We start from the raw sequence: 24,703 nt of genomic DNA on the forward strand, positions 1-24,703 counted from the left end.
TTGCATCGTCTCATTCTCTTTAAAGTCACTTTAAGCACCTTCTAAACCTCATTTTGCATCGTCTCATTCTCTTTAAAGTCACCTTAAGCACCTTCTAAACCTCATTTTGCATCGTCTCATTCTCTTTAAAGTCACTTTAAGCACCTTCTAAACACCATTTTGCATCGTCTCATTCTCTTTAAAGTCACTTTAAGCACCTTCTAAACGTCATTTTGCATCGTCTCATTCTCTTTAAAGTCACCTTAAGCACCTTCTAAACACCATTTTGCATCGTCTCATTCTCTTTAAAGTCACCTTAAGCACCTTCTAAACGTCATTTTGCATCGTCTCATTCTCTTTAAAGTCACCTTAAGCACCTTCTAAACACCATTTTGCATCGTCTCATTCTCTTTAAAGTCACTTTAAGCACCTTCTAAACCTCATTTTGCATCGTCTCATTCTCTTTAAAGTCACTTTAAGCACCTTCTAAACACCATTTTGCATCGTCTCATTCTCTTTAAAGTCACTTTAAGCACCTTCTAAACACCATTTTGCATCGTCTCATTCTCTTTAAAGTCACTTTAAGCACCTTCTAAACACCATTTTGCATCGTCTCATTCTCTTTAAAGTCACTTTAAGCACCTTCTAAACACCATTTTGCATCGTCTCATTCTCTTTAAAGTCACTTTAAGCACCTTCTAAACACCATTTTGCATCGTCTCATTCTCTTTAAAGTCACTTTAAGCACCTTCTAAACACCATTTTGCATCGTCTCATTCTCTTTAAAGTCACTTTAAGCACCTTCTAAACACCATTTTGCATCGTCTCATTCTCTTTAAAGTCACTTTAAGCACCTTCTAAACACCATTTTGCATCGTCTCATTCTCTTTAAAGTCACTTTAAGCACCTTCTAAACCTCATTTTGCATCGTCTCATTCTCTTTAAAGTCACTTTAAGCACCTTCTAAACACCATTTTGCATCGTCTCATTCTCTTTAAAGTCACTTTAAGCACCTTCTAAACCTCATTTTGCATCGTCTCATTCTCTTTAAAGTCACCTTAAGCACCTTCTAAACACCATTTTGCATCGTCTCATTCTCTTTAAAGTCACTTTAAGCACCTTCTAAACCTCATTTTGCATCGTCTCATTCTCTTTAAAGTCACCTTAAGCACCTTCTAAACACCATTTTGCATCGTCTCATTCTCTTTAAAGTCACCTTAAGCACCTTCTAAACACCATTTTGCATCGTCTCATTCTCTTTAAAGTCACTTTAAGCACCTTCTAAACCTCATTTTGCATCGTCTCATTCTCTTTAAAGTCACTTTAAGCACCTTCTAAACCTCATTTTGCATCGTCTCATTCTCTTTAAAGTCACCTTAAGCACCTTCTAAACACCATTTTGCATCGTCTCATTCTCTTTAAAGTCACTTTAAGCACCTTCTAAACCTCATTTTGCATCGTCTCATTCTCTTTAAAGTCACTTTAATTACCTTCTAAACCTCATTTTGCATCGTCTCATTCTCTTTAAAGTCACTTTAAGCACCTTCTAAACACCATTTTGCATCGTCTCATTCTCTTTAAAGTCACTTTAAGCACCTTCTAAACACCATTTTGCATCGTCTCATTCTCTTTAAAGTCACTTTAAGCACCTTCTAAACACCATTTTGCATCGTCTCATTCTCTTTAAAGTCACTTTAAGCACCTTCTAAACACCATTTTGCATCGTCTCATTCTCTTTAAAGTCACTTTAAGCACCTTCTAAACCTCATTTTGCATCGTCTCATTCTCTTTAAAGTCACCTTAAGCACCTTCTAAACACCATTTTGCATCGTCTCATTCTCTTTAAAGTCACTTTAAGCACCTTCTAAACACCATTTTGCATCGTCTCATTCTCTTTAAAGTCACTTTAAGCACCTTCTAAACACCATTTTGCATCGTCTCATTCTCTTTAAAGTCACTTTAAGCACCTTCTAAACCTCATTTTGCATCGTCTCATTCTCTTTAAAGTCACTTTAAGCACCTTCTAAACCTCATTTTGCATCGTCTCATTCTCTTTAAAGTCACCTTAAGCACCTTCTAAACACCATTTTGCATCGTCTCATTCTCTTTAAAGTCACTTTAAGCACCTTCTAAACCTCATTTTGCATCGTCTCATTCTCTTTAAAGTCACTGTAGGGTACGGCCTACTCCGGAACTTGTTACTCAACAGGTGGATAGAGAAAAGAAGAAAATGGTTTCAAAAATCTGGGTTTGTCCAACGGTACCAGAGAACGCAATATAGTGTCCACAGATCGCTACCCGCCAGGGACTTTCTGTGGATTATAATGCTAAGTATGTTGGGGACAGAGCCTAACAAACACCAGTGGTTTGTTCTCAAGTTGGGTTTATTTGATTTTCTGAACGCCTTTACTTACGTCACAAATGTTGTGCTAGCGATGTCTAAGCCCGGTGACACTGTTATCAATTAACCGTTATTTTTGAACAGCAGGTTATCATAAACTGGTACTTGTAGGGTTTCGTTAAATTCAAAATTCCTAACTGTTCAGAGCCTTGTAGAGTTCTGTGGCCTACCTTTAGGCGTCGCAATATCGTACATTCTGCCACCTTAAAATTGAATAATTTTAACTGTTTGCTTTTGGTAATACACACAGCTTTACCAATGGCCTAGTCACTGTACTTCCCTTACTTGTACGCAATGTAAAGACACGCGCTTTGCCATCCTTTCCACGATGCTCCTCGGTTACGCGTGCTAATGGCCAACACGCCGAAGGCACATTATCTTCCTTAATTATAACTAACGTTCCTGGCGTTACTGTGGTTGTACCTTCCTTTGTCCATTTAGAACGCGCCTGCAGTTGTTGTAAATACTCCTTCTGCCAACGGTTCCAAAAGTGCTGGCGAAGTTGTTGAACATGACGCCAGTGGTTCAACCGGTTTTCGGCTTCGTACAGCAAGCAGTGGTCCGGAACAAGCTGTAGGTTCGTTCCAACCAGGAAATGTCCAGGAGTGAGTGCTGTCATATCGTGTGGGTCATCTGACATCGATGTTATAGGTCGGGAGTTGACACAGCATTCTATCTCGTCCAGCAGCGTAGACATGTCCTCATACGAAAGTGATGTCGTTCCTAAAACGCGCACTAGGTGGTACTTCATGGTTTTGACGGCGGCTTCCCACAGTCCACCGAAGTGAGGAGCTCTTGGTGGGATGAACTTCCATGAAATTTTGCGTTCTAGTGTCCAAGCTTGAATGCTCTGCTGGTGTTCAGTTGTACGCAACAGCTTGTACAACTCGTTCAGCTTGTTTGCTGCTCCCTTGAAGTTCGTCGCGTTGTCCGAGTGCAACTCCAATGGCAAACCACGACGAGACACAAACCGTCGTAATGCTGCTATAAATGCTTCCGTTGTCAGGTTTGACACCAGCTCGATGTGTACGGCACGGGTGGTGAAGCATACAAATATGGCGACGTATGCCTTCACGGGCGCCGCCCGTCGGTGGCCACCTTTCAGGAACACTGGACCACAGTAGTCAACACCGGTGATCGAAAAAGGAGGGGCCGGTGTTACTCGGACAGCCGGCAGGTCAGCCATTATAGTTGCTGACGACGATGGTCGGGCGCGGAAGCAGGTGTGGCACTGATGAAATACCTTCCGGGCGAGATTTCGGCCACTTGTAATCCAGAAGCGTTGTCTGCACGTGTTTAGCATCAGAGTCGGTCCCGCGTGAAGTAACTGTTTATGAAAATGTTCCATCAGCAGACGAGCGAATGGATGGCTGGCCGGAACAACTAGTGGATGCTTAACATCCTCCGCTAGCGGTGAATTGGACAAACGTCCTCCAACTCGGATGTTTCCGTCAGCTCCCAGTTGCGGATGCAACCATCTAAGCGGGGACGACGCAGGAACGGGTTTCTTCTGCTGCAAGGCCTTGATTTCTTGCTGCAGGTGGTCTCGTTGAGCCAAGCGGCACAGTACTTCTTCCGCATCCGTCAAATCCTTAGTCGTCAGGCCAGGGTTCTCGTACGACCGGCGTTTGGTGCATCGGTTCCAATACTGAACCCAGTACGCTGTCATCCGTCGCAGCTTAGAATACGATGAAAAGAGTGTAAATATGCGGTGAGCTGGCAGCTCAATGGCAGCGCATGCCACAACTGCTACTCGCTGCTCTGCTTGCACTGACGGATCTGGTGTCGCAAGCAGTGGTGGAGGCCATTGATCTTCTGGCAGGCTCATCCAGGAAGGACCCTGCCACCATAGGGTACTGGAGAGGAGATCTTTGCCCAAACATCCTCTCGAAGCAAGGTCAGCCGGGTTGTCGACTCCTGCGATGTGACGCCACGTGCAACCTTCTGTTAATTGTTGCACCTGCGATACCCGGTTGGCAACATATGGCTTCCAGGAGTTTGGTGATGCTCGCAGCCAATGTACCACAGTCATGGAGTCTGTCCAGAAGACTGCCAGAGATCCTGGGTTGACCGCAGTCCTTACTCGGTCGAATAGCAAGCTGGCCAACTGTGCTGCGCACAGTTCAAGCCGAGCGATAGAGTGCTTGCTATTGAGGGGCGTCACTTTGGTTTTTGAGGCGAAGAGCTCCATTGTGCCATGTCCCTGGGCATCGCAACTACGGATGTAGCAGCATGCTCCATATCCTTTCTCCGAAGCATCGCAGAAGACGTGGTATTGGATGGTGGTCACTGAAGATCTAATGGCGACTCGCGGAATGCTGATGTTGTGAAGGTAATGCATTTGCTCAAGAAAGTTAAGCCATTCCGTTCGTAGCTGCAGCGGAAGTTCAGCATCCCATCCCCAGGGTTGTTGGTTGACGTGTTTCAGAGTCCATACACGTTGAAGAAGTTGCTTGGCAACCGCCTTCACTGGGTCAACAAACCCTACCGGATCGTAGATCTTCCCAATGGTGGATAATACCCTGCGTCTGGTTGCATCTTTGTTGACATCAGGGGCTTGGACTTTGAAGCGCAGAGTGTCCGCTGACGTATCCCATATGATTCCAAGTGTTGCCAACGATCCGTCGTCATCGTCGTTGGGATAAGGGCTGGATGCTCGGCTTTGTTGGTCCACATGATGCAACACCGCTTCCTCGTTTGATGCCCATTTCCGCAGCTCAAATCCACCTTTGGCAAACAGTTGTTCGGTTTGCTGTTGCAAGGTTTGAGCAGCCTCGGGTGAATCAGCTCCAGACACAAAGTCATCCACGTAGAAGTCAGAGAACCGAGCTGCTGCTATTGGAAAGTCCCTTCCATGATCCAATACTGTTTGTTGCAGAGATCTCACCGCAAGGAATGGTGCAGATGCAGTTCCATAAGTTACAGTATTCAGCTCATATTCTTCGATGGGATCATGGGGCGAAGCTCGCCACAGAATGCGCTGTAGGGCGCGATCGTTGGGATGTACCCATACTTGGCGGTACATTTTTGCCACATCTCCTGTCAGTGCAATTTGATGAGTTCTGAATCGCATCAGGATCGATGTAGCATCTTGTTGAATTGTTGGTCCGATCATCAGCGTATCATTCAACGACACTCCTGTCGATGACTTGCTGGATGCGTCGAACACAACCCGACACTTCGTGGTGGTGCTGTCGTCCTTAAACACAGGATGGTGTGGGAGGTAGAATGTTTCCCGACTATCAACTGTTGCTGCCACCTTTGTCATGTGGCCTAAGCGGAGGTATTCGGCCATGAACTCCACGTATGCCTTTTTTGTTTCGGGTTCTCGCTGCATACGTCTCTCGATAGCCAGAAACCGATGGAGGGCGATCGTCCGCGAGTCACCTAGTTTCCCGATCATGTCAGACTTTCTCGGAAGTCGGACGACATATCGGCCGGCTTCGTCTCTGCTTGTAGTGGAGGCGTAGTGGTCCTCACAGGCTCTCTCCTCGATACTCCAACTAGGGAGACTGCCTACGTCTTCTATTGCGAAGAATTTCCGCATCATCGTAGTCAGCTCGTTGGTGTGTACGGCGACTGAACACACCACTGGCAGCGACTGCTCTGCTATCTGGGCTGTGCCACTTACAACCCACCCAAATGCTGTTTCTTGGAGTGACGGCATACCTTCTCCAAGTGAGATGCGTCCGGTTTTTAAAAGCTCGTAGAAGCACGCCGCACCCTGGATGATATCGATTCCACCAGGCTTGTGGAATGTTGGGTCAGCCAAGACGCAGGTTGCTGGAATCGTCCACTGGCTGTGGTGTATACGATGGGCCGGCACATCTGCTGACAGCTTGGGCAGTACCAGCATCTCCAGCGACGTCGAAAATGATGAACAGCGTGATTGGATGGTGGCTCGTACTGATGACTTTACGTTCGTCGCTTGGCTGCCACCAATCCCCGACAGCGGAATGCTCACCGACTTCCGAGGTAGGTTTAAGAATTGCGCCAACCTTCCCGTAATGAAGTTGGACTGTGCTCCACTGTCCAAGAGAGCCCTCGCAGCATGGTTCTTCCCTGCGCTGTCAGTGATGTACAACATGACGGTTGACAGCAACACTGTCGATGGTATCGCCGTGTGTAGCGATATTGTAGCTGTACGGTGTTCTGCTGCAGATGTTGGCTGTTCGTGACGGATCTCGCTGGCGGCACTAGTCCCTTCGTCGTGGAGCAAGGTGTGATGTTTCTGCTGGCACCGACGACACGTCCACTTCGATGGGCACCTTTTGTTGAGATGACCAGCTCCGAAACAGTTGAAACAACTTTTCCAACTTCGGAGCTTGTCCCGTTTGTCTGGTAGCGACAATGCTATGAAATCCGCGCACTTGCTGAGCATATGGGTGTCCTGGCACATTACACACGTTGCGGTCGGTGACGGTGTAACGGTCGACGTGAACGCTTTAGTAGGAGCCGGCTTTGGACGAGATGGTTTGTCCATATTGCCTGCTGCGCAGCTCTCCAACACTTCACATTGTCGCGTGATGTAGTCGAACGTACGGAACAAATCCGGAAACTCGCCGTGCTGCAATGTAAGCTCCCATGCCTTACGAGTGCTGGAGTCCATACACGACGCGAGGATGTGGGTGATGATGAGGTTGCTTGTTTCATCAATGTTCTTCTCTAAGAACTGCAACCCATCAACGTGACTCTTACACGTTTCTACTAGTGATCGAAGTTCGCTGGCTGATTCACGTTGCACGGGTTTAAGTTGGAGTAACCCAGCAATGTGCTTGTCGACGATTGCTCTCGGGTTCGCGAACCGCTTTTCTAGCACCTCTCAGGCACTCTTGTAGTTGTTGCTGCTCACCATTGCTGCGTTAATTATCCCTGCAGCCTTTCCGGTGAGTGCCTTGTTCAGGTGATGTAATTTTGCTGCATCCGAAACAGGTGTCCTTCCCATGATGTCGAGGAACATGGCCTTGAATTTGGGCCACTCTTCGTAGCGTCCGTCAAAGGTTGGCATCGGGACACTGAGGTGATGCGCTGCCGAAGTTACCGGAGCTGCTGACGTTGTTGGTGTTTCGTCCAGCTGTGCCTCCAGAATGGCTGTGCAGGTGGTGTGGATCTTCCGGAAGGCATCGTCGGCGTCCATGTCGACTTCGAGGTCATCTGGCAGGAGATCTATGATGTGCTGCATAATCCTGCCGTGGGTGCCTTGAAGTTCCCGTAATGTGCGTAAGTGCACCCGCGCAGTGGCCGGAGGGAGTTTGTTGTTAGTGATGTCCGGCTGAAGCTGCATGAGTTGACGATATGCCAGCTTCATTTTGGCCCGCAACACGGCCAACTCGCGATCCCCTGGCGATGACGTCGACGGTTTTGGTGACACGTGCTGTGGGGTTGTTTCCGTCACGTGGTCACTCGTGCACTGTTCCACCGTGGCTTCCGTAGCCGCTTCGTCTGAATTGTCACTCCCCTCATGTTCTGGTGGCGGGGAGTGCATCACTTTATTCCTGCGTGTGTTCATTGTGTCACTTCTAACTAGTCTTTTGCACTTTTCACTTGTTCACTTCACTGCTTTGTCAGCGTCGACTGCTACGACACTTTGGACTGGTACTCACAATCACGCTGAGTAAACTTCTCGTGGCGATGAGACGCTGGACGGTACCACCGAAGGAAACTCACACCTTGAGTTATCTTCCCGTGAGGCCCCGATGCGCACTGGATCGGCCTCGTGTGGTGTCCGTGGTCTGCCACCGATGGAAAATCAACCCGTCCGGTTGATACACGATTCCTGTAGACGCTGGGTTGAACAAACGCTGGGCACGAAGCGCTGGACTGATCCACTGAAGAGAACTCCCGACTTGGGTTCTCTCCCCTTGAGGCACCGATGCGCACTGGATCGGCCTCGTGTGGTGTCCGTGGTCTGCCACCGATGTTCAATCAACCCGTCCGGTTGACGAAAGTTCCTCTTCCGACGACGAATGTATGAAATAATCTGCGCACGACAGATTCGTTGCGCCGATCCGGTTCGAAGGACCAAAATGTAGGGTACGGCCTACTCCGGAACTTGTTACTCAACAGGTGGATAGAGAAAAGAAGAAAATGGTTTCAAAAATCTGGGTTTGTCCAACGGTACCAGAGAACGCAATATAGTGTCCACAGATCGCTACCCGCCAGGGACTTTCTGTGGATTATAATGCTAAGTATGTTGGGGACAGAGCCTAACAAACACCAGTGGTTTTTTCTCAAGTTGGGTTTATTTGATTTTCTGAACGCCTTTACTTACGTCACAAATGTTGTGCTAGCGATGTCTAAGCCCGGTGACACTGTTATCAATTAACCGTTATTTTTGAACAGCAGGTTATCATAAACTGGTACTTGTAGGGTTTCGTTAAATTCAAAATTCCTAACTGTTCAGAGCCTTGTAGAGTTCTGTGGCCTACCTTTAGGCGTCGCAATATCGAACAGTCACCTTAAGCACCTTCTAAACACCATTTTGCATCGTCTCATTCTCTTTAAAGTCACTTTAAGCACCTTCTAAACCTCATTTTGCATCGTCTCATTCTCTTTAAAGTCACCTTAAGCACCTTCTAAACACCATTTTGCATCGTCTCATTCTCTTTAAAGTCACTTTAAGCACCTTCTAAACCTCATTTTGCATCGTCTCATTCTCTTTAAAGTCACCTTAAGCACCTTCTAAACACCATTTTGCATCGTCTCATTCTCTTTAAAGTCACTTTAAGCACCTTCTAAACCTCATTTTGCATCGTCTCATTCTCTTTAAAGTCACTTTAAGCACCTTCTAAACCTCATTTTGCATCGTCTCATTCTCTTTAAAGTCACCTTAAGCACCTTCTAAACACCATTTTGCATCGTCTCATTCTCTTTAAAGTCACTTTAAGCACCTTCTAAACCTCGTTTTGCATCGTCTCATTCTCTTTAAAGTCACTTTAAGCACCTTCTAAACCTCATTTTGCATCGTCTCATTCTCTTTAAAGTCACTTTAAGCACCTTCTAAACCTCATTTTGCATCGTCTCATTCTCTTTAAAGTCACTTTAAGCACCTTCTAAACCTCATTTTGCATCGTCTCATTCTCTTTAAAGTCACCTTAAGCACCTTCTAAACACCATTTTGCATCGTCTCATTCTCTTTAAAGTCACCTTAAGCACCTTCTAAACACCATTTTGCATCGTCTCATTCTCTTTAAAGTCACTTTAAGCACCTTCTAAACACCATTTTGCATCGTCTCATTCTCTTTAAAGTCACCTTAAGCACCTTCTAAACACCATTTTGCATCGTCTCATTCTCTTTAAAGTCACTTTAAGCACCTTCTAAACCTCATTTTGCATCGTCTCATTCTCTTTAAAGTCACCTTAAGCACCTTCTAAACACCATTTTGCATCGTCTCATTCTCTTTAAAGTCACTTTAAGCACCTTCTAAACCTCATTTTGCATCGTCTCATTCTCTTTAAAGTCACCTTAAGCACCTTCTAAACACCATTTTGCATCGTCTCATTCTCTTTAAAGTCACTTTAAGCACCTTCTAAACCTCATTTTGCATCGTCTCATTCTCTTTAAAGTCACTTTAAGCACCTTCTAAACCTCATTTTGCATCGTCTCATTCTCTTTAAAGTCACCTTAAGCACCTTCTAAACACCATTTTGCATCGTCTCATTCTCTTTAAAGTCACTTTAAGCACCTTCTAAACCTCATTTTGCATCGTCTCATTCTCTTTAAAGTCACTTTAAGCACCTTCTAAACCTCATTTTGCATCGTCTCATTCTCTTTAAAGTCACTTTAAGCACCTTCTAAACCTCATTTTGCATCGTCTCATTCTCTTTAAAGTCACTTTAAGCACCTTCTAAACCTCATTTTGCATCGTCTCATTCTCTTTAAAGTCACCTTAAGCACCTTCTAAACACCATTTTGCATCGTCTCATTCTCTTTAAAGTCACTTTAAGCACCTTCTAAACCTCATTTTGCATCGTCTCATTCTCTTTAAAGTCACCTTAAGCACCTTCTAAACACCATTTTGCATCGTCTCATTCTCTTTAAAGTCACTTTAAGCACCTTCTAAACACCATTTTGCATCGTCTCATTCTCTTTAAAGTCACTTTAAGCACCTTCTAAACCTCATTTTGCATCGTCTCATTCTCTTTAAAGTCACTTTAAGCACCTTCTAAACCTCATTTTGCATCGTCTCATTCTCTTTAAAGTCACCTTAAGCACCTTCTAAACCTCATTTTGCATCGTCTCATTCTCTTTAAAGTCACTTTAAGCACCTTCTAAACACCATTTTGCATCGTCTCATTCTCTTTAAAGTCACTTTAAGCACCTTCTAAACACCATTTTGCATCGTCTCATTCTCTTTAAAGTCACTTTAAGCACCTTCTAAACACCATTTTGCATCGTCTCATACTCTTTAAAGTCACTTTAAGCACCTTCTAAACCTCATTTTGCATCGTCTCATTCTCTTTAAAGTCACTTTAAGCACCTTCTAAACCTCATTTTGCATCGTCTCATTCTCTTTAAAGTCACTTTAAGCACCTTCTAAACCTCATTTTGCATCGTCTCATTCTCTTTAAAGTCACCTTAAGCACCTTCTAAACACCATTTTGCATCGTCTCATTCTCTTTAAAGTCACTTTAAGCACCTTCTAAACCTCATTTTGCATCGTCTCATTCTCTTTAAAGTCACTTTAAGCACCTTCTAAACCTCATTTAGCATCGTTTCATTCTCTTTAAAGTCACTTTAAGCACCTTCTAAACCTCATTTTGCATCGTCTCATTCTCTTTAAAGTCACCTTAAGCACCTTCTAAACACCATTTTGCATCGTCTCATTCTCTTTAAAGTCACTTTAAGCACCTTCTAAACCTCATTTTGCATCGTCTCATTCTCTTTAAAGTCACCTTAAGCACCTTCTAAACACCATTTTGCATCGTCTCATTCTCTTTAAAGTCACTTTAAGCACCTTCTAAACACCATTTTGCATCGTCTCATTCTCTTTAAAGTCACTTTAAGCACCTTCTAAACACCATTTTGCATCGTCTCATTCTCTTTAAAGTCACTTTAAGCACCTTCTAAACCTCATTTTGCATCGTCTCATTCTCTTTAAAGTCACCTTAAGCACCTTCTAAACACCATTTTGCATCGTCTCATTCTCTTTAAAGTCACTTTAAGCACCTTCTAAACACCATTTTGCATCGTCTCATTCTCTTTAAAGTCACTTTAAGCACCTTCTAAACACCATTTTGCATCGTCTCATTCTCTTTAAAGTCACTTTAAGCACCTTCTAAACCTCATTTTGCATCGTCTCATTCTCTTTAAAGTCACTTTAAGCACCTTCTAAACCTCATTTTGCATCGTCTCATTCTCTTTAAAGTCACTTTAAGCACCTTCTAAACCTCATTTTGCATCGTCTCATTCTCTTTAAAGTCACCTTAAGCACCTTCTAAACACCATTTTGCATCGTCTCATTCTCTTTAAAGTCACTTTAAGCACCTTCTAAACCTCATTTTGCATCGTCTCATTCTCTTTAAAGTCACTTTAAGCACCTTCTAAACACCATTTTGCATCGTCTCATTCTCTTTAAAGTCACTTTAAGCACCTTCTAAACACCATTTTGCATCGTCTCATTCTCTTTAAAGTCACTTTAAGCACCTTCTAAACACCATTTTGCATCGTCTCATTCTCTTTAAAGTCACTTTAAGCACCTTCTAAACCTCATTTTGCATCGTCTCATTCTCTTTAAAGTCACTTTAAGCACCTTCTAAACCTCATTTTGCATCGTCTCATTCTCTTTAAAGTCACTTTAAGCACCTTCTAAACCTCATTTTGCATCGTCTCATTCTCTTTAAAGTCACCTTAAGCACCTTCTAAACCTCATTTTGCATCGTCTCATTCTCTTTAAAGTCACTTTAAGCACCTTCTAAACACCATTTTGCATCGTCTCATTCTCTTTAAAGTCACTTTAAGCACCTTCTAAACACCATTTGCATCGTCTCATTCTCTTTAAAGTCACTTTAAGCACCTTCTAAACACCATTTTGCATCGTCTCATACTCTTTAAAGTCACTTTAAGCACCTTCTAAACCTCATTTTGCATCGTCTCATTCTCTTTAAAGTCACTTTAAGCACCTTCTAAACCTCATTTTGCATCGTCTCATTCTCTTTAAAGTCACTTTAAGCACCTTCTAAACCTCATTTTGCATCGTCTCATTCTCTTTAAAGTCACTTTAAGCACCTTCTAAACACCATTTTGCATCGTCTCATTCTCTTTAAAGTCACTTTAAGCACCTTCTAAACCTCATTTTGCATCGTCTCATTCTCTTTAAAGTCACTTTAAGCACCTTCTAAACCTCATTTAGCATCGTCTCAATCTCTTTAAAGTCACTTTAAGCACCTTCTAAACACCATTTTGCATCGTCTCATTCTCTTTAAAGTCACTTTAAGCACCTTCTAAACACCATTTTGCATCGTCTCATTCTCTTTAAAGTCACTTTAAGCACCTTCTAAACACCATTTTGCATCGTCTCATTCTCTTTAAAGTCACTTTAAGCACCTTCTAAACCTCATTTTGCATCGTCTCATTCTCTTTAAAGTCACCTTAAGCACCTTCTAAACACCATTTTGCATCGTCTCATTCTCTTTAAAGTCACTTTAAGCACCTTCTAAACACCATTTTGCATCGTCTCATTCTCTTTAAAGTCACTTTAAGCACCTTCTAAACACCATTTTGCATCGTCTCATTCTCTTTAAAGTCACTTTAAGCACCTTCTAAACCTCATTTTGCATCGTCTCATTCTCTTTAAAGTCACTTTAAGCACCTTCTAAACACCATTTTGCATCGTCTCATTCTCTTTAAAGTCACCTTAAGCACCTTCTAAACACCATTTTGCATCGTCTCATTCTCTTTAAAGTCACTTTAAGCACCTTCTAAACCTCATTTTGCATCGTCTCATTCTCTTTAAAGTCACCTTAAGCACCTTCTAAACACCATTTTGCATCGTCTCATTCTCTTTAAAGTCACTTTAAGCACCTTCTAAACACCATTTTGCATCGTCTCATTCTCTTTAAAGTCACTTTAAGCACCTTCTAAACCTCATTTTGCATCGTCTCATTCTCTTTAAAGTCACCTTAAGCACCTTCTAAACACCATTTTGCATCGTCTCATTCTCTTTAAAAGTCACTTTAAGCACCTTCTAAACCTCATTTTGCATCGTCTCATTCTCTTTAAAGTCACTTTAAGCACCTTCTAAACACCATTTTGCATCGTCTCATTCTCTTTAAAGTCACTTTAAGCACCTTCTAAACCTCATTTTGCATCGTCTCATTCTCTTTAAAGTCGCTTTAAGCACCTTCTAAACACCATTTTGCATCGTCTCATTCTCTTTAAAGTCACCTTAAGCACCTTCTAAACACCATTTTGCATCGTCTCATTCTCTTTAAAGTCACTTTAAGCACCTTCTAAACACCATTTGCATCGTCTCATTCTCTTTAAAGTCACTTTAAGCACCTTCTAAACACCATTTTGCATCGTCTCATTCTCTTTAAAGTCACTTTAAGCACCTTCTAAACCTCATTTTGCATCGTCTCATTCTCTTTAAAGTCACTTTAAGCACCTTCTAAACACCATTTTGCATCGTCTCATTCTCTTTAAAGTCACTTTAAGCACCTTCTAAACACCATTTTGCATCGTCTCATTCTCTTTAAAGTCACTTTAAGCACCTTCTAAACCTCATTTTGCATCGTCTCATTCTCTTTAAAGTCACTTTAAGCACCTTCTAAACACCATTTTGCATCGTCTCATTCTCTTTAAAGTCACCTTAAGCACCTTCTAAACCTCATTTTGCATCGTCGCATTCTCTTTAAAGTCACTTTAAGCACCTTCTAAACACCATTTTGCATCGTCTCATTCTCTTTAAAGTCACTTTAAGCACCTTCTAAACACCATTTTGCATCGTCTCATTCTCTTTAAAGTCACTTTAAGCACCTTCTAAACACCATTTTGCATCGTCTCATTCTCTTTAAAGTCACTTTAAGCACCTTCTAAACACCATTTTGCATCGTCTCATTCTCTTTAAAGTCACTTTAAGCACCTTCTAAACCTCATTTTGCATCGTCTCATTCTCTTTAAAGTCACCTTAAGCACCTTCTAAACCTCATTTTGCATCGTCTCATTCTCTTTAAAGTCACTTTAAGCACCTTCTAAACACCATTTTGCATCGTCTCATTCTCTTTAAAGTCACTTTAAGCACCTTCTAAACACCATTTTGCATCGTCTCATTCTCTTTAAAGTCACTTTAAGCACCTTCTAAACCTCATTTTGCATCGTCTCATTCTCTTTAAAGTCACTTTAAGCACCTTCTAAACCTCATTTTGCATCGTCTCATTCTCTTTAAAGTCACTTTAAGCACCTTCTAAACACCATTTTGCATCGTCTCATTCTCTTTAAAGTCACTTTAAGCACCTTCTAAACACCATTTTGCATCGTCTCATTCTCTTTAAAGTCACTTTAAGCACCTTCTAAACACCATTTTGCATCGTCTCATTCTCTTTAAAGTCACTTTAAGCACCTTCTAAACACCATTTTGCATCGTCTCATTCTCTTTAAAGTCACCTTAAGCACCTTCTAAACACCATTTTGCATCGTCTCATTCTCTTTAAAGTCACTTTAAGCACCTTCTAAACACCATTTTGCATCGTCTCATTCTCTTTAAAGTCACCTTAAGCACCTTCTAAACACCATTTTGCATCGTCTCATTCTCTTTAAAGTCACTTTAAGCACCTTCTAAACACCATTTTGCATCGTCTCATTCTCTTTAAGTCACTTTAAGCACCTTCTAAACACCATTTTGCATCGTCTCATTCTCTTTAAAGTCACTTTAAGCACCTTCTAAACCTCATTTTGCATCGTCTCATTCTCTTTAAAGTCACTTTAAGCACCTTCTAAACACCATTTTGCATCGTCTCATTCTCTTTAAAGTCACCTTAAGCACCTTCTAAACACCATTTTGCATCGTCTCATTCTCTTTAAAGTCACTTTAAGCACCTTCTAAACACCATTTTGCATCGTCTCATTCTCTTTAAAGTCACTTTAAGCACCTTCTAAACCTCATTTTGCATCGTCTCATTCTCTTTAAAGTCACTTTAAGCACCTTCTAAACACCATTTTGCATCGTCTCATTCTCTTTAAAGTCACCTTAAGCACCTTCTAAACACTATTTTGCATCGTCTCATTCTCTTTAAAGTCACTTTAAGCACCTTCTAAACACCATTTTGCATCGTCTCATTCTCTTTAAAGTCACTTTAAGCACCTTCTAAACCTCATTTTGCATCGTCTCATTCTCTTTAAAGTCACTTTAAGCACCTTCTAAACACCATTTTGCATCGTCTCATTCTCTTTAAAGTCACTTTAAGCACCTTCTAAACCTCATTTTGCATCGTCTCATTCTCTTTAAAGTCACTTTAAGCACCTTCTAAACACCATTTTGCATCGTCTCATTCTCTTTAAAGTCACTTTAAGCACCTTCTAAACCTCATTTTGCATCGTCTCATTCTCTTTAAAGTCACTTTAAGCACCTTCTAAACACCATTTTGCATCGTCTCATTCTCTTTAAAGTCACTTTAAGCACCTTCTAAACACCATTTTGCATCGTCTCATTCTCTTTAAAGTCACTTTAAGCACCTTCTAAACACCATTTTGCATCGTCTCATTCTCTTTAAAGTCACTTTAAGCACCTTCTAAACCTCATTTTGCATCGTCTCATTCTCTTTAAAGTCACTTTAAGCACCTTCTAAACACCATTTTGCATCGTCTCATTCTCTTTAAAGTCACTTTAAGCACCTTCTAAACCTCATTTTGCATCGTCTCATTCTCTTTAAAGTCACTTTAAGCACCTTCTAAACACCATTTTGCATCGTCTCATTCTCTTTAAAGTCACCTTAAGCACCTTCTAAACACCATTTTGCATCGTCTCATTCTCTTTAAAGTCACTTTAAGCACCTTCTAAACCTCATTTTGCATCGTCTCATTCTCTTTAAAGTCACTTTAAGCACCTTCTAAACACCATTTTGCATCGTCTCATTCTCTTTAAAGTCACTTTAAGCACCTTCTAAACCTCATTTTGCATCGTCTCATTCTCTTTAAAGTCACTTTAAGCACCTTCTAAACCTCATTTTGCATCGTCTCATTCTCTTTAACGTCACTTTAAGCACCTTCTAAACCTCATTTTGCATCGTCTCATTCTCTTTAAAGTCACTTTAAGCACCTTCTAAACACCATTTTGCATCGTCTCATTCTCTTTAAAGTCACTTTAAGCACCTTCTAAACCTCATTTTGCATCGTCTCATTCTCTTTAAAGTCACTTTAAGCACCTTCTAAACACCATTTTGCATCGTCTCATTCTCTTTAAAGTCACCTTAAGCACCTTCTAAACACCATTTTGCATCGTCTCATTCTCTTTAAAGTCACTTTAAGCACCTTCTAAACACCATTTTGCATCGTCTAATTCTCTTTAAAGTCACTTTAAGCACCTTCTAAACCTCATTTTGCATCGTCTCATTCTCTTTAAAGTCACTTTAAGCACCTTCTAAACACCATTTTGCATCGTCTCATTCTCTATAAAGTCACCTTAAGCACCTTCTAAACCTCATTTTGCATCGTCTCATTCTCTTTAAAGTCACCTTAAGCACCTTCTAAACACCATTTTGCATCGTCTCATTCTCTTTAAAGTCACTTTAAGCACCTTCTAAACCTCATTTTGCATCGTCTCATTCTCTTTAAAGTCACCTTAAGCACCTTCTAAACACCATTTTGCATCGTCTCATTCTCTTTAAAGTCACTTTAAGCACCTTCTAAACCTCATTTTGCATCGTCTCATTCTCTTTAAAGTCACTTTAAGCACCTTCTAAACACCATTTTGCATCGTCTCATTCTCTTTAAAGTCACTTTAAGCACCTTCTAAACCTCATTTTGCATCGTCTCATTCTCTTTAAAGTCACTTTAAGCACCTTCTAAACACCATTTTGCATCGTCTCATTCTCTTTAAAGTCACCTTAAGCACCTTCTAAACACCATTTTGCATCGTCTCATTCTCTTTAAAGTCACTTTAAGCACCATCTAAACCTCATTTTGCATCGTCTCATTCTCTTTAAAGTCACTTTAAGCACCTTCTAAACACCATTTTGCATCGTCTCATTCTCTTTAAAGTCACCTTAAGCACCTTCTAAACACCATTTTTCATCGTCTCATTCTCTTTAAAGTCACTTTAAGCACCTTCTAAACCTCATTTTGCATCGTCTCATTCTCTTTAAAGTCACTTTAAGCACCTTCTAAACACCATTTGGCATCGTCTCATTCTCTTTAAAGTCACTTTAAGCACCTTCTAAACCTCATTTTGCATCGTCTCATTCTCTTTAAAGTCACTTTAAGCACCTTCTAAACACCATTTTGCATCGTCTCATTCTCTTTAAAGTCACTTTAAGCACCTTCTAAACCTCATTTTGCATCGTCTCATTCTCTTTAAAGTCACTTTAAGCACCTTCTAAACACCATTTTGCATCGTCTCATTCTCTTTAAAGTCACTTTAAGCACCTTCTAAACCTCATTTTGCATCGTCTCATTCTCTTTAAAGTCACTTTAAGCACCTTCTAAACACCATTTTGCATCGTCTCATTCTCTTTAAAGTCACTTTAAGCACCTTCTAAACCTCATTTTGCATCGTCTCATTCTATTTAAAGTCACTTTAAGCACCTTCTAAACACCATTTTGCATCGTCTCATTCTCTTTAAAGTCACCTTAAGCACCTTCTAAACACCATTTTGCATCGTCTCATTCTCTTTAAAGTCACTTTAAGCACCTTCTAAACCTCATTTTGCATCGTCTCATTCTCTTTAAAGTCACTTTAAGCACCTTCTAAACACCATTTTGCATCGTCTCATTCTCTTTAAAGTCACCTTAAGCACCTTCTAAACACCATTTTGCATCGTCTCATTCTCTTTAAAGTCACTTTAAGCACCTTCTAAACCTCATTTTGCATCGTCTCATTCTCTTTAAAGTCACTTTAAGCACCTTCTAAACCTCATTTTGCATCGTCTCATTCTCTTTAAAGTCACCTTAAGCACCTTCTAAACCTCATTTTGCATCGTCTCATTCTCTTTAAAGTCACTTTAAGCACCTTCTAAACACCATTTTGCATCGTCTCATTCTCTTTAAAGTCACTTTAAGCACCTTCTAAACCTCATTTTGCATCGTCTCATTCTCTTTAAAGTCACTTTAAGCACCTTCTAAACCTCATTTTGCATCGTCTCATTCTCTTTAAAGTCACCTTAAGCACCTTCTAAACACCATTTTGCATCGTCTCATTCTCTTTAAAGTCACTTTAAGCACCTTCTAAACCTCATTTTGCATCGTCTCATTCTCTTTAAAGTCACTTTAAGCACCTTCTAAACACCATTTTGCATCGTCTCATTCTCTTTAAAGTCACTTTAAGCACCTTCTAAACCTCATTTTGCATCGTCTCATTCTCTTTAAAGTCACTTTAAGCACCTTCTAAACACCATTTTGCATCGTCTCATTCTCTTTAAAGTCACTTTAAGCACCTTCTAAACCTCATTTTGCATCGTCTCATTCTCTTTAAAGTCACTTTAAGCACCTTCTAAACACCATTTTGCATCGTCTCATTCTCTTTAAAGTCACTTTAAGCACCTTCTAAACCTCATTTTGCATCGTCTCATTCTCTTTAAAGTCACTTTAAGCACCTTCTAAACACCATTTTGCATCGTCTCATTCTCTTTAAAGTCACTTTAAGCACCTTCTAAACCTCATTTTGCATCGTCTCATTCTCTTTAAAGTCACTTTAAGCACCTTCTAAACACCATTTTGCATCGTCTCATTCTCTTTAAAGTCTCCTTAAGCACCTTCTAAACACCATTTTGCATCGTCTCATTCTCTTTAAAGTCACCTTAAGCACCTTCTAAACACCATTTTGCATCGTCTCATTCTCTTTAAAGTCACTTTAAGCACCTTCTAAACACCATTTTGCATCGTCTCATTCTCTTTAAATTCACTTTAAGCACCTTCTAAACCTCATTTTGCATCGTCTCATTCTCTTTAAAGTCACCTTAAGCACCTTCTAAACACCATTTTGCATCGTCTCATTCTCTTTAAAGTCACTTTAAGCACCTTCTAAACCTCATTTTGCATCGTCTCATTCTCTTTAAAGTCACTTTAAGCACCTTCTAAACACCATTTTGCATCGTCTCATTCTCTTTAAAGTCACTTTAAGCACCTTCTAAACCTCATTTTGCATCGTCTCATTCTCTTTAAAGTCACTTTAAGCACCTTCTAAACACCATTTTGCATCGTCTCATTCTCTTTAAAGTCACCTTAAGCACCTTCTAAACACCATTTTGCATCGTCTCATTCTCTTTAAAGTCACTTTAAGCACCTTCTAAACCTCATTTTGCATCGTCTCATTCTCTTTAAAGTCACCTTAAGCACCTTCTAAACCTCATTTTGCATCGTCTCATTCTCTTTAAAGTCACTTTAAGCACCTTCTAAACCTCATTTTGCATCGTCTCATTCTCTTTAAAGTCACTTTAAGCACCTTCTAAACACCATTTTGCATCGTCTCATTCTCTTTAAAGTCACTTTAAGCACCTTCTAAACCTCATTTTGCATCGTCTCATTCTCTTTAAAGTCACTTTAAGCACCTTCTAAACACCATTTTGCATCGTCTCATTCTCTTTAAAGTCACCTTAAGCACCTTCTAAACACCATTTTGCATCGTCTCATTCTCTTTAAAGTCACTTTAAGCACCTTCTAAACACCATTTTGCATCGTCTCATTCTCTTTAAAGTCACTTTAAGCACCTTCTAAACACCATTTTGCATCGTCTCATTCTCTTTAAAGTCACTTTAAGCACCTTCTAAACACCATTTTGCATCGTCTCATTCTCTTTAAAGTCACTTTAAGCACCTTCTAAACCTCATTTTGCATCGTCTCATTCTCTTTAAAGTCACTTTAAGCACCTTCTAAACCTCATTTTGCATCGTCTCATTCTCTTTAAAGTCACCTTAAGCACCTTCTAAACCTCATTTTGCATCGTCTCATTCTCTTTAAAGTCACTTTAAGCACCTTCTAAACACCATTTTGCATCGTCTCATTCTCTTTAAAGTCACTTTAAGCACCTTCTAAACCTCATTTTGCATCGTCTCATTCTCTTTAAAGTCACTTTAAGCACCTTCTAAACCTCATTTTGCATCGTCTCATTCTCTTTAAAGTCACTTTAAGCACCTTCTAAACACCATTTTGCATCGTCTCATTCTCTTTAAAGTCACTTTAAGCACCTTCTAAACCTCATTTTGCATCGTCTCATTCTCTTTAAAGTCACTTTAAGCACCTTCTAAACACCATTTTGCATCGTCTCATTCTCTTTAAAGTCACTTTAAGCACCTTCTAAACACCATTTTTTACCAAGGGACTGCGCCAAGGGGATGGGCTTGCCTGCATACTCTTCAACCTAGCGCTAGAGAGGGCCATCCGAGACTCGGAGGTGGAAACTTCGGGGACCATCTTCTATAAGTCAATCCAGATCCTGGCATACGCTGATGATATTGATATTATTGGTAGAAGGCTCTCCTATGTAGCAGAAGCATACCAAAGGATCGAGCAAGCGGCGAATAACCTCGGGCTGCAGATAAACGAGGGGAAAACCAAGATGATGGTGGCACCATCAGCGGCCCTGCCAACAATTGCCGAAAGCCTACGTGGGGGTGACGTACAAGTAGGTGAACGCACTTTCGAAGTCGTCCAAAATTTCACCTATCTTGGGTCAAAGGTCAGCACCGACAACAACATTGAAGATGAAATCCGCGCTAGGGTGCTGGCAACCAACCGGTCATATTACAGTCTGAGAAATCTCTTCCACTCACGATACCTGTCAAGACAGTCGAAGCTGGGACTATACCGAACATTCATAGTACCAGTGCTCACATACGCCTCCGAGACATGGACTCTGTCCAAATCTGACGAAACCCTCTTAGCCGTGTTCGAGAGGAAGATGCTCAGGAGGATTTTTGGCCCCGTATGTGAGGTGGGACAATGGAGGAGCCGCTATAACGACGAGCTCTACGAGCTGTACGGTGACCTTACTGTCGTACAGCGAATTAGACTCGCCAGGCTCCGGTGGGCTGGTCATGTCATGAGAATGGCACCGGACGACCCAGCCCGTAAAGTCCTTTTAGGCTGTCCCCAAGGACAGAGGAGGCGTGGTAGGCCTAAATTGAGATGGAAGGATGGCGTAGACGAAGCCGCCAATAAAGCCGGGATACGGAATTGGACCAGCGTGGCGAGCGACCGTGAGCGGTTTCGGATGGAGCTTCGTCAGGCCAAGACCGCTCAGCGGTTGTAGCGCCACATAAGTAAGTAAGTAAACACCATTTTGCATCGTCTCATTCTCTTTAAAGTCACTTTAAGCACCTTCTAAACCTCATTTTGCATCGTCTCATTCTCTTTAAAGTCACTTTAAGCACCTTCTAAACACCATTTTGCATCGTCTCATTCTCTTTAAAGTCACTTTAAGCACCTTCTAAACACCATTTTGCATCGTCTCATTCTCTTTAAAGTCACTTTAAGCACCTTCTAAACACCATTTTGCATCGTCTCATTCTCTTTAAAGTCACTTTAAGCACCTTCTAAACCTCATTTTGCATCGTCTCATTCTCTTTAAAGTCACTTTAAGCACCTTCTAAACACCATTTTGCATCGTCTCATTCTCTTTAAAGTCACTTTAAGCACCTTCTAAACACCATTTTGCATCGTCTCATTCTCTTTAAAGTCACTTTAAGCACCTTCTAAACCTCATTTTGCATCGTCTCATTCTCTTTAAAGTCACTTTAAGCACCTTCTAAACCTCATTTTGCATCGTCTCATTCTCTTTAAAGTCACCTTAAGCACCTTCTAAACCTCATTTTGCATCGTCTCATTCTCTTTAAAGTCACTTTAAGCACCTTCTAAACCTCATTTTGCATCGTCTCATTCTCTTTAAAGTCACCTTAAGCACCTTCTAAACACCATTTTGCATCGTCTCATTCTCTTTAAAGTCACCTTAAGCACCTTCTAAACACCATTTTGCATCGTCTCATTCTCATTAAAGTCACTTTAAGCACCTTCTAAACACCATTTTGCATCGTCTCATTCTCTTTAAAGTCACCTTAAGCACCTTCTAAACACCATTTTGCATCGTCTCATTCTCTTTAAAGTCACTTTAAGCACCTTCTAAACACCATTTTGCATCGTCTCATTCTCTTTAAAGTCACTTTAAGCACCTTCTAAACACCATTTTGCATCGTCTCATTCTCTTTAAAGTCACTTTAAGCACCTTCTAAACCTCATTTTGCATCGTCTCATTCTCTTTAAAGTCACTTTAAGCACCTTCTAAACACCATTTTGCATCGTCTCATTCTCTTTAAAGTCACTTTAAGCACCTTCTAAACACCATTTTGCATCGTCTCATTCTCTTTAAAGTCACCTTAAGCACCTTCTAAACACCATTTTGCATCGTCTCATTCTCTTTAAAGTCACTTTAAGCACCTTCTAAACCTCATTTTGCATCGTCTCATTCTCTTTAAAGTCACTTTAAGCACCTTCTAAACCTCATTTTGCATCGTCTCATTCTCTTTAAAGTCACTTTAAGCACCTTCTAAACCTCATTTTGCATCGTCTCATTCTCTTTAAAGTCACCTTAAGCACCTTCTAAACACCATTTTGCATCGTCTCATTCTCTTTAAAGTCACTTTAAGCACCTTCTAAACACCATTTTGCATCGTCTCATTCTCTTTAAAGTCACTTTAAGCACCTTCTAAACACCATTTTGCATCGTCTCATTCTCTTTAAAGTCACTTTAAGCACCTTCTAAACCTCATTTTGCATCGTCTCATTCTCTTTAAAGTCACTTTAAGCACCTTCTAAACACCATTTTGCATCGTCTCATTCTCTTTAAAGTCACTTTAAGCACCTTCTAAACCTCATTTTGCATCGTCTCATTCTCTTTAAAGTCACTTTAAGCACCTTCTAAACACCATTTTGCATCGTCTCATTCTCTTTAAAGTCACTTTAAGCACCTTCTAAACACCATTTTGCATCGTCTCATTCTCTTTAAAGTCACCTTAAGCACCTTCTAAACACCATTTTGCATCGTCTCATTCTCTTTAAAGTCACTTTAAGCACCTTCTAAACACCATTTTGCATCGTCTCATTCTCTTTAAAGTCACTTTAAGCACCTTCTAAACCTCATTTTGCATCGTCTCATTCTCTTTAAAGTCACCTTAAGCACCTTCTAAACACCATTTTGCATCGTCTCATTCTCTTTAAAGTCACTTTAAGCACCTTCTAAACCTCATTTTGCATCGTCTCATTCTCTTTAAAGTCACTTTAAGCACCTTCTAAACACCATTTTGCATCGTCTCATTCTCGTTAAAGTCACTTTAAGCACCTTCTAAACCTCATTTTGCATCGTCTCATTCTCTTTAAAGTCACTTTAAGCACCTTCTAAACACCATTTTGCATCGTCTCATTCTCTTTAAAGTCACCTTAAGCACCTTCTAAACACCATTTCGCATCGTCTCATTCTCTTTAAAGTCACTTTAAGCACCTTCTAAACCTCATTTTGCATCGTCTCATTCTCTTTAAAGTCACCTTAAGCACCTTCTAAACACCATTTTGCATCGTCTCATTCTCTTTAAAGTCACTTTAAGCACCTTCTAAACACCATTTTGCATCGTCTCATTCTCTTTAAAGTCACTTTAAGCACCTTCTAAACACCATTTTGCATCGTCTCATTCTCTTTAAAGTCACTTTAAGCACCTTCTAAACACCATTTTGCATCGTCTCATTCTCTTTAAAGTCACTTTAAGCACCTTCTAAACCTCATTTTGCATCGTCTCATTCTCTTTAAAGTCACCTTAAGCACCTTCTAAACACCATTTTGCATCGTCTCATTCTCTTTAAAGTCACTTTAAGCACCTTCTAAACCTCATTTTGCATCGTCTCATTCTCTTTAAAGTCACTTTAAGCACCTTCTAAACACCATTTTGCATCGTCTCATTCTCTTTAAAGTCACTTTAAGCACCTTCTAAACCTCATTTTGCATCGTCTCATTCTCTTTAAAGTCACTTTAAGCACCTTCTAAACACCATTTTGCATCGTCTCATTCTCTTTAAAGTCACTTTAAGCACCTTCTAAACACCATTTTGCATCGTCTCATTCTCTTTAAAGTCACTTTAAGCACCTTCTAAACCTCATTTTGCATCGTCTCATTCTCTTTAAAGTCACCT

The 24,703-nt window shown here is 40.9% G+C and overlaps 1 protein-coding gene across 1 annotated transcript; it reads right to left on the reverse strand.

The window, feature by feature from the left end:
- Nucleotides 1–2,665: 2,665 nt before the first annotated feature.
- LOC131271147 (uncharacterized) lies at nucleotides 2,666–6,989 on the reverse strand (the record flags this gene model as incomplete). The annotated part of the gene is made up of 1 exon (XM_058272533.1): nucleotides 2,666–6,989. A coding segment is annotated over exon 1 (4,324 nt), but the record flags the coding sequence as incomplete, so codon positions are not given.
- Between the last annotated feature and the right edge of the window lie 17,714 nt (nucleotides 6,990–24,703).

Source organism: Anopheles coustani, unplaced genomic scaffold, assembly GCF_943734705.1.
Source record: "Anopheles coustani unplaced genomic scaffold, idAnoCousDA_361_x.2 U_41, whole genome shotgun sequence".
Taxonomy (NCBI): domain Eukaryota; kingdom Metazoa; phylum Arthropoda; class Insecta; order Diptera; family Culicidae; genus Anopheles; species Anopheles coustani.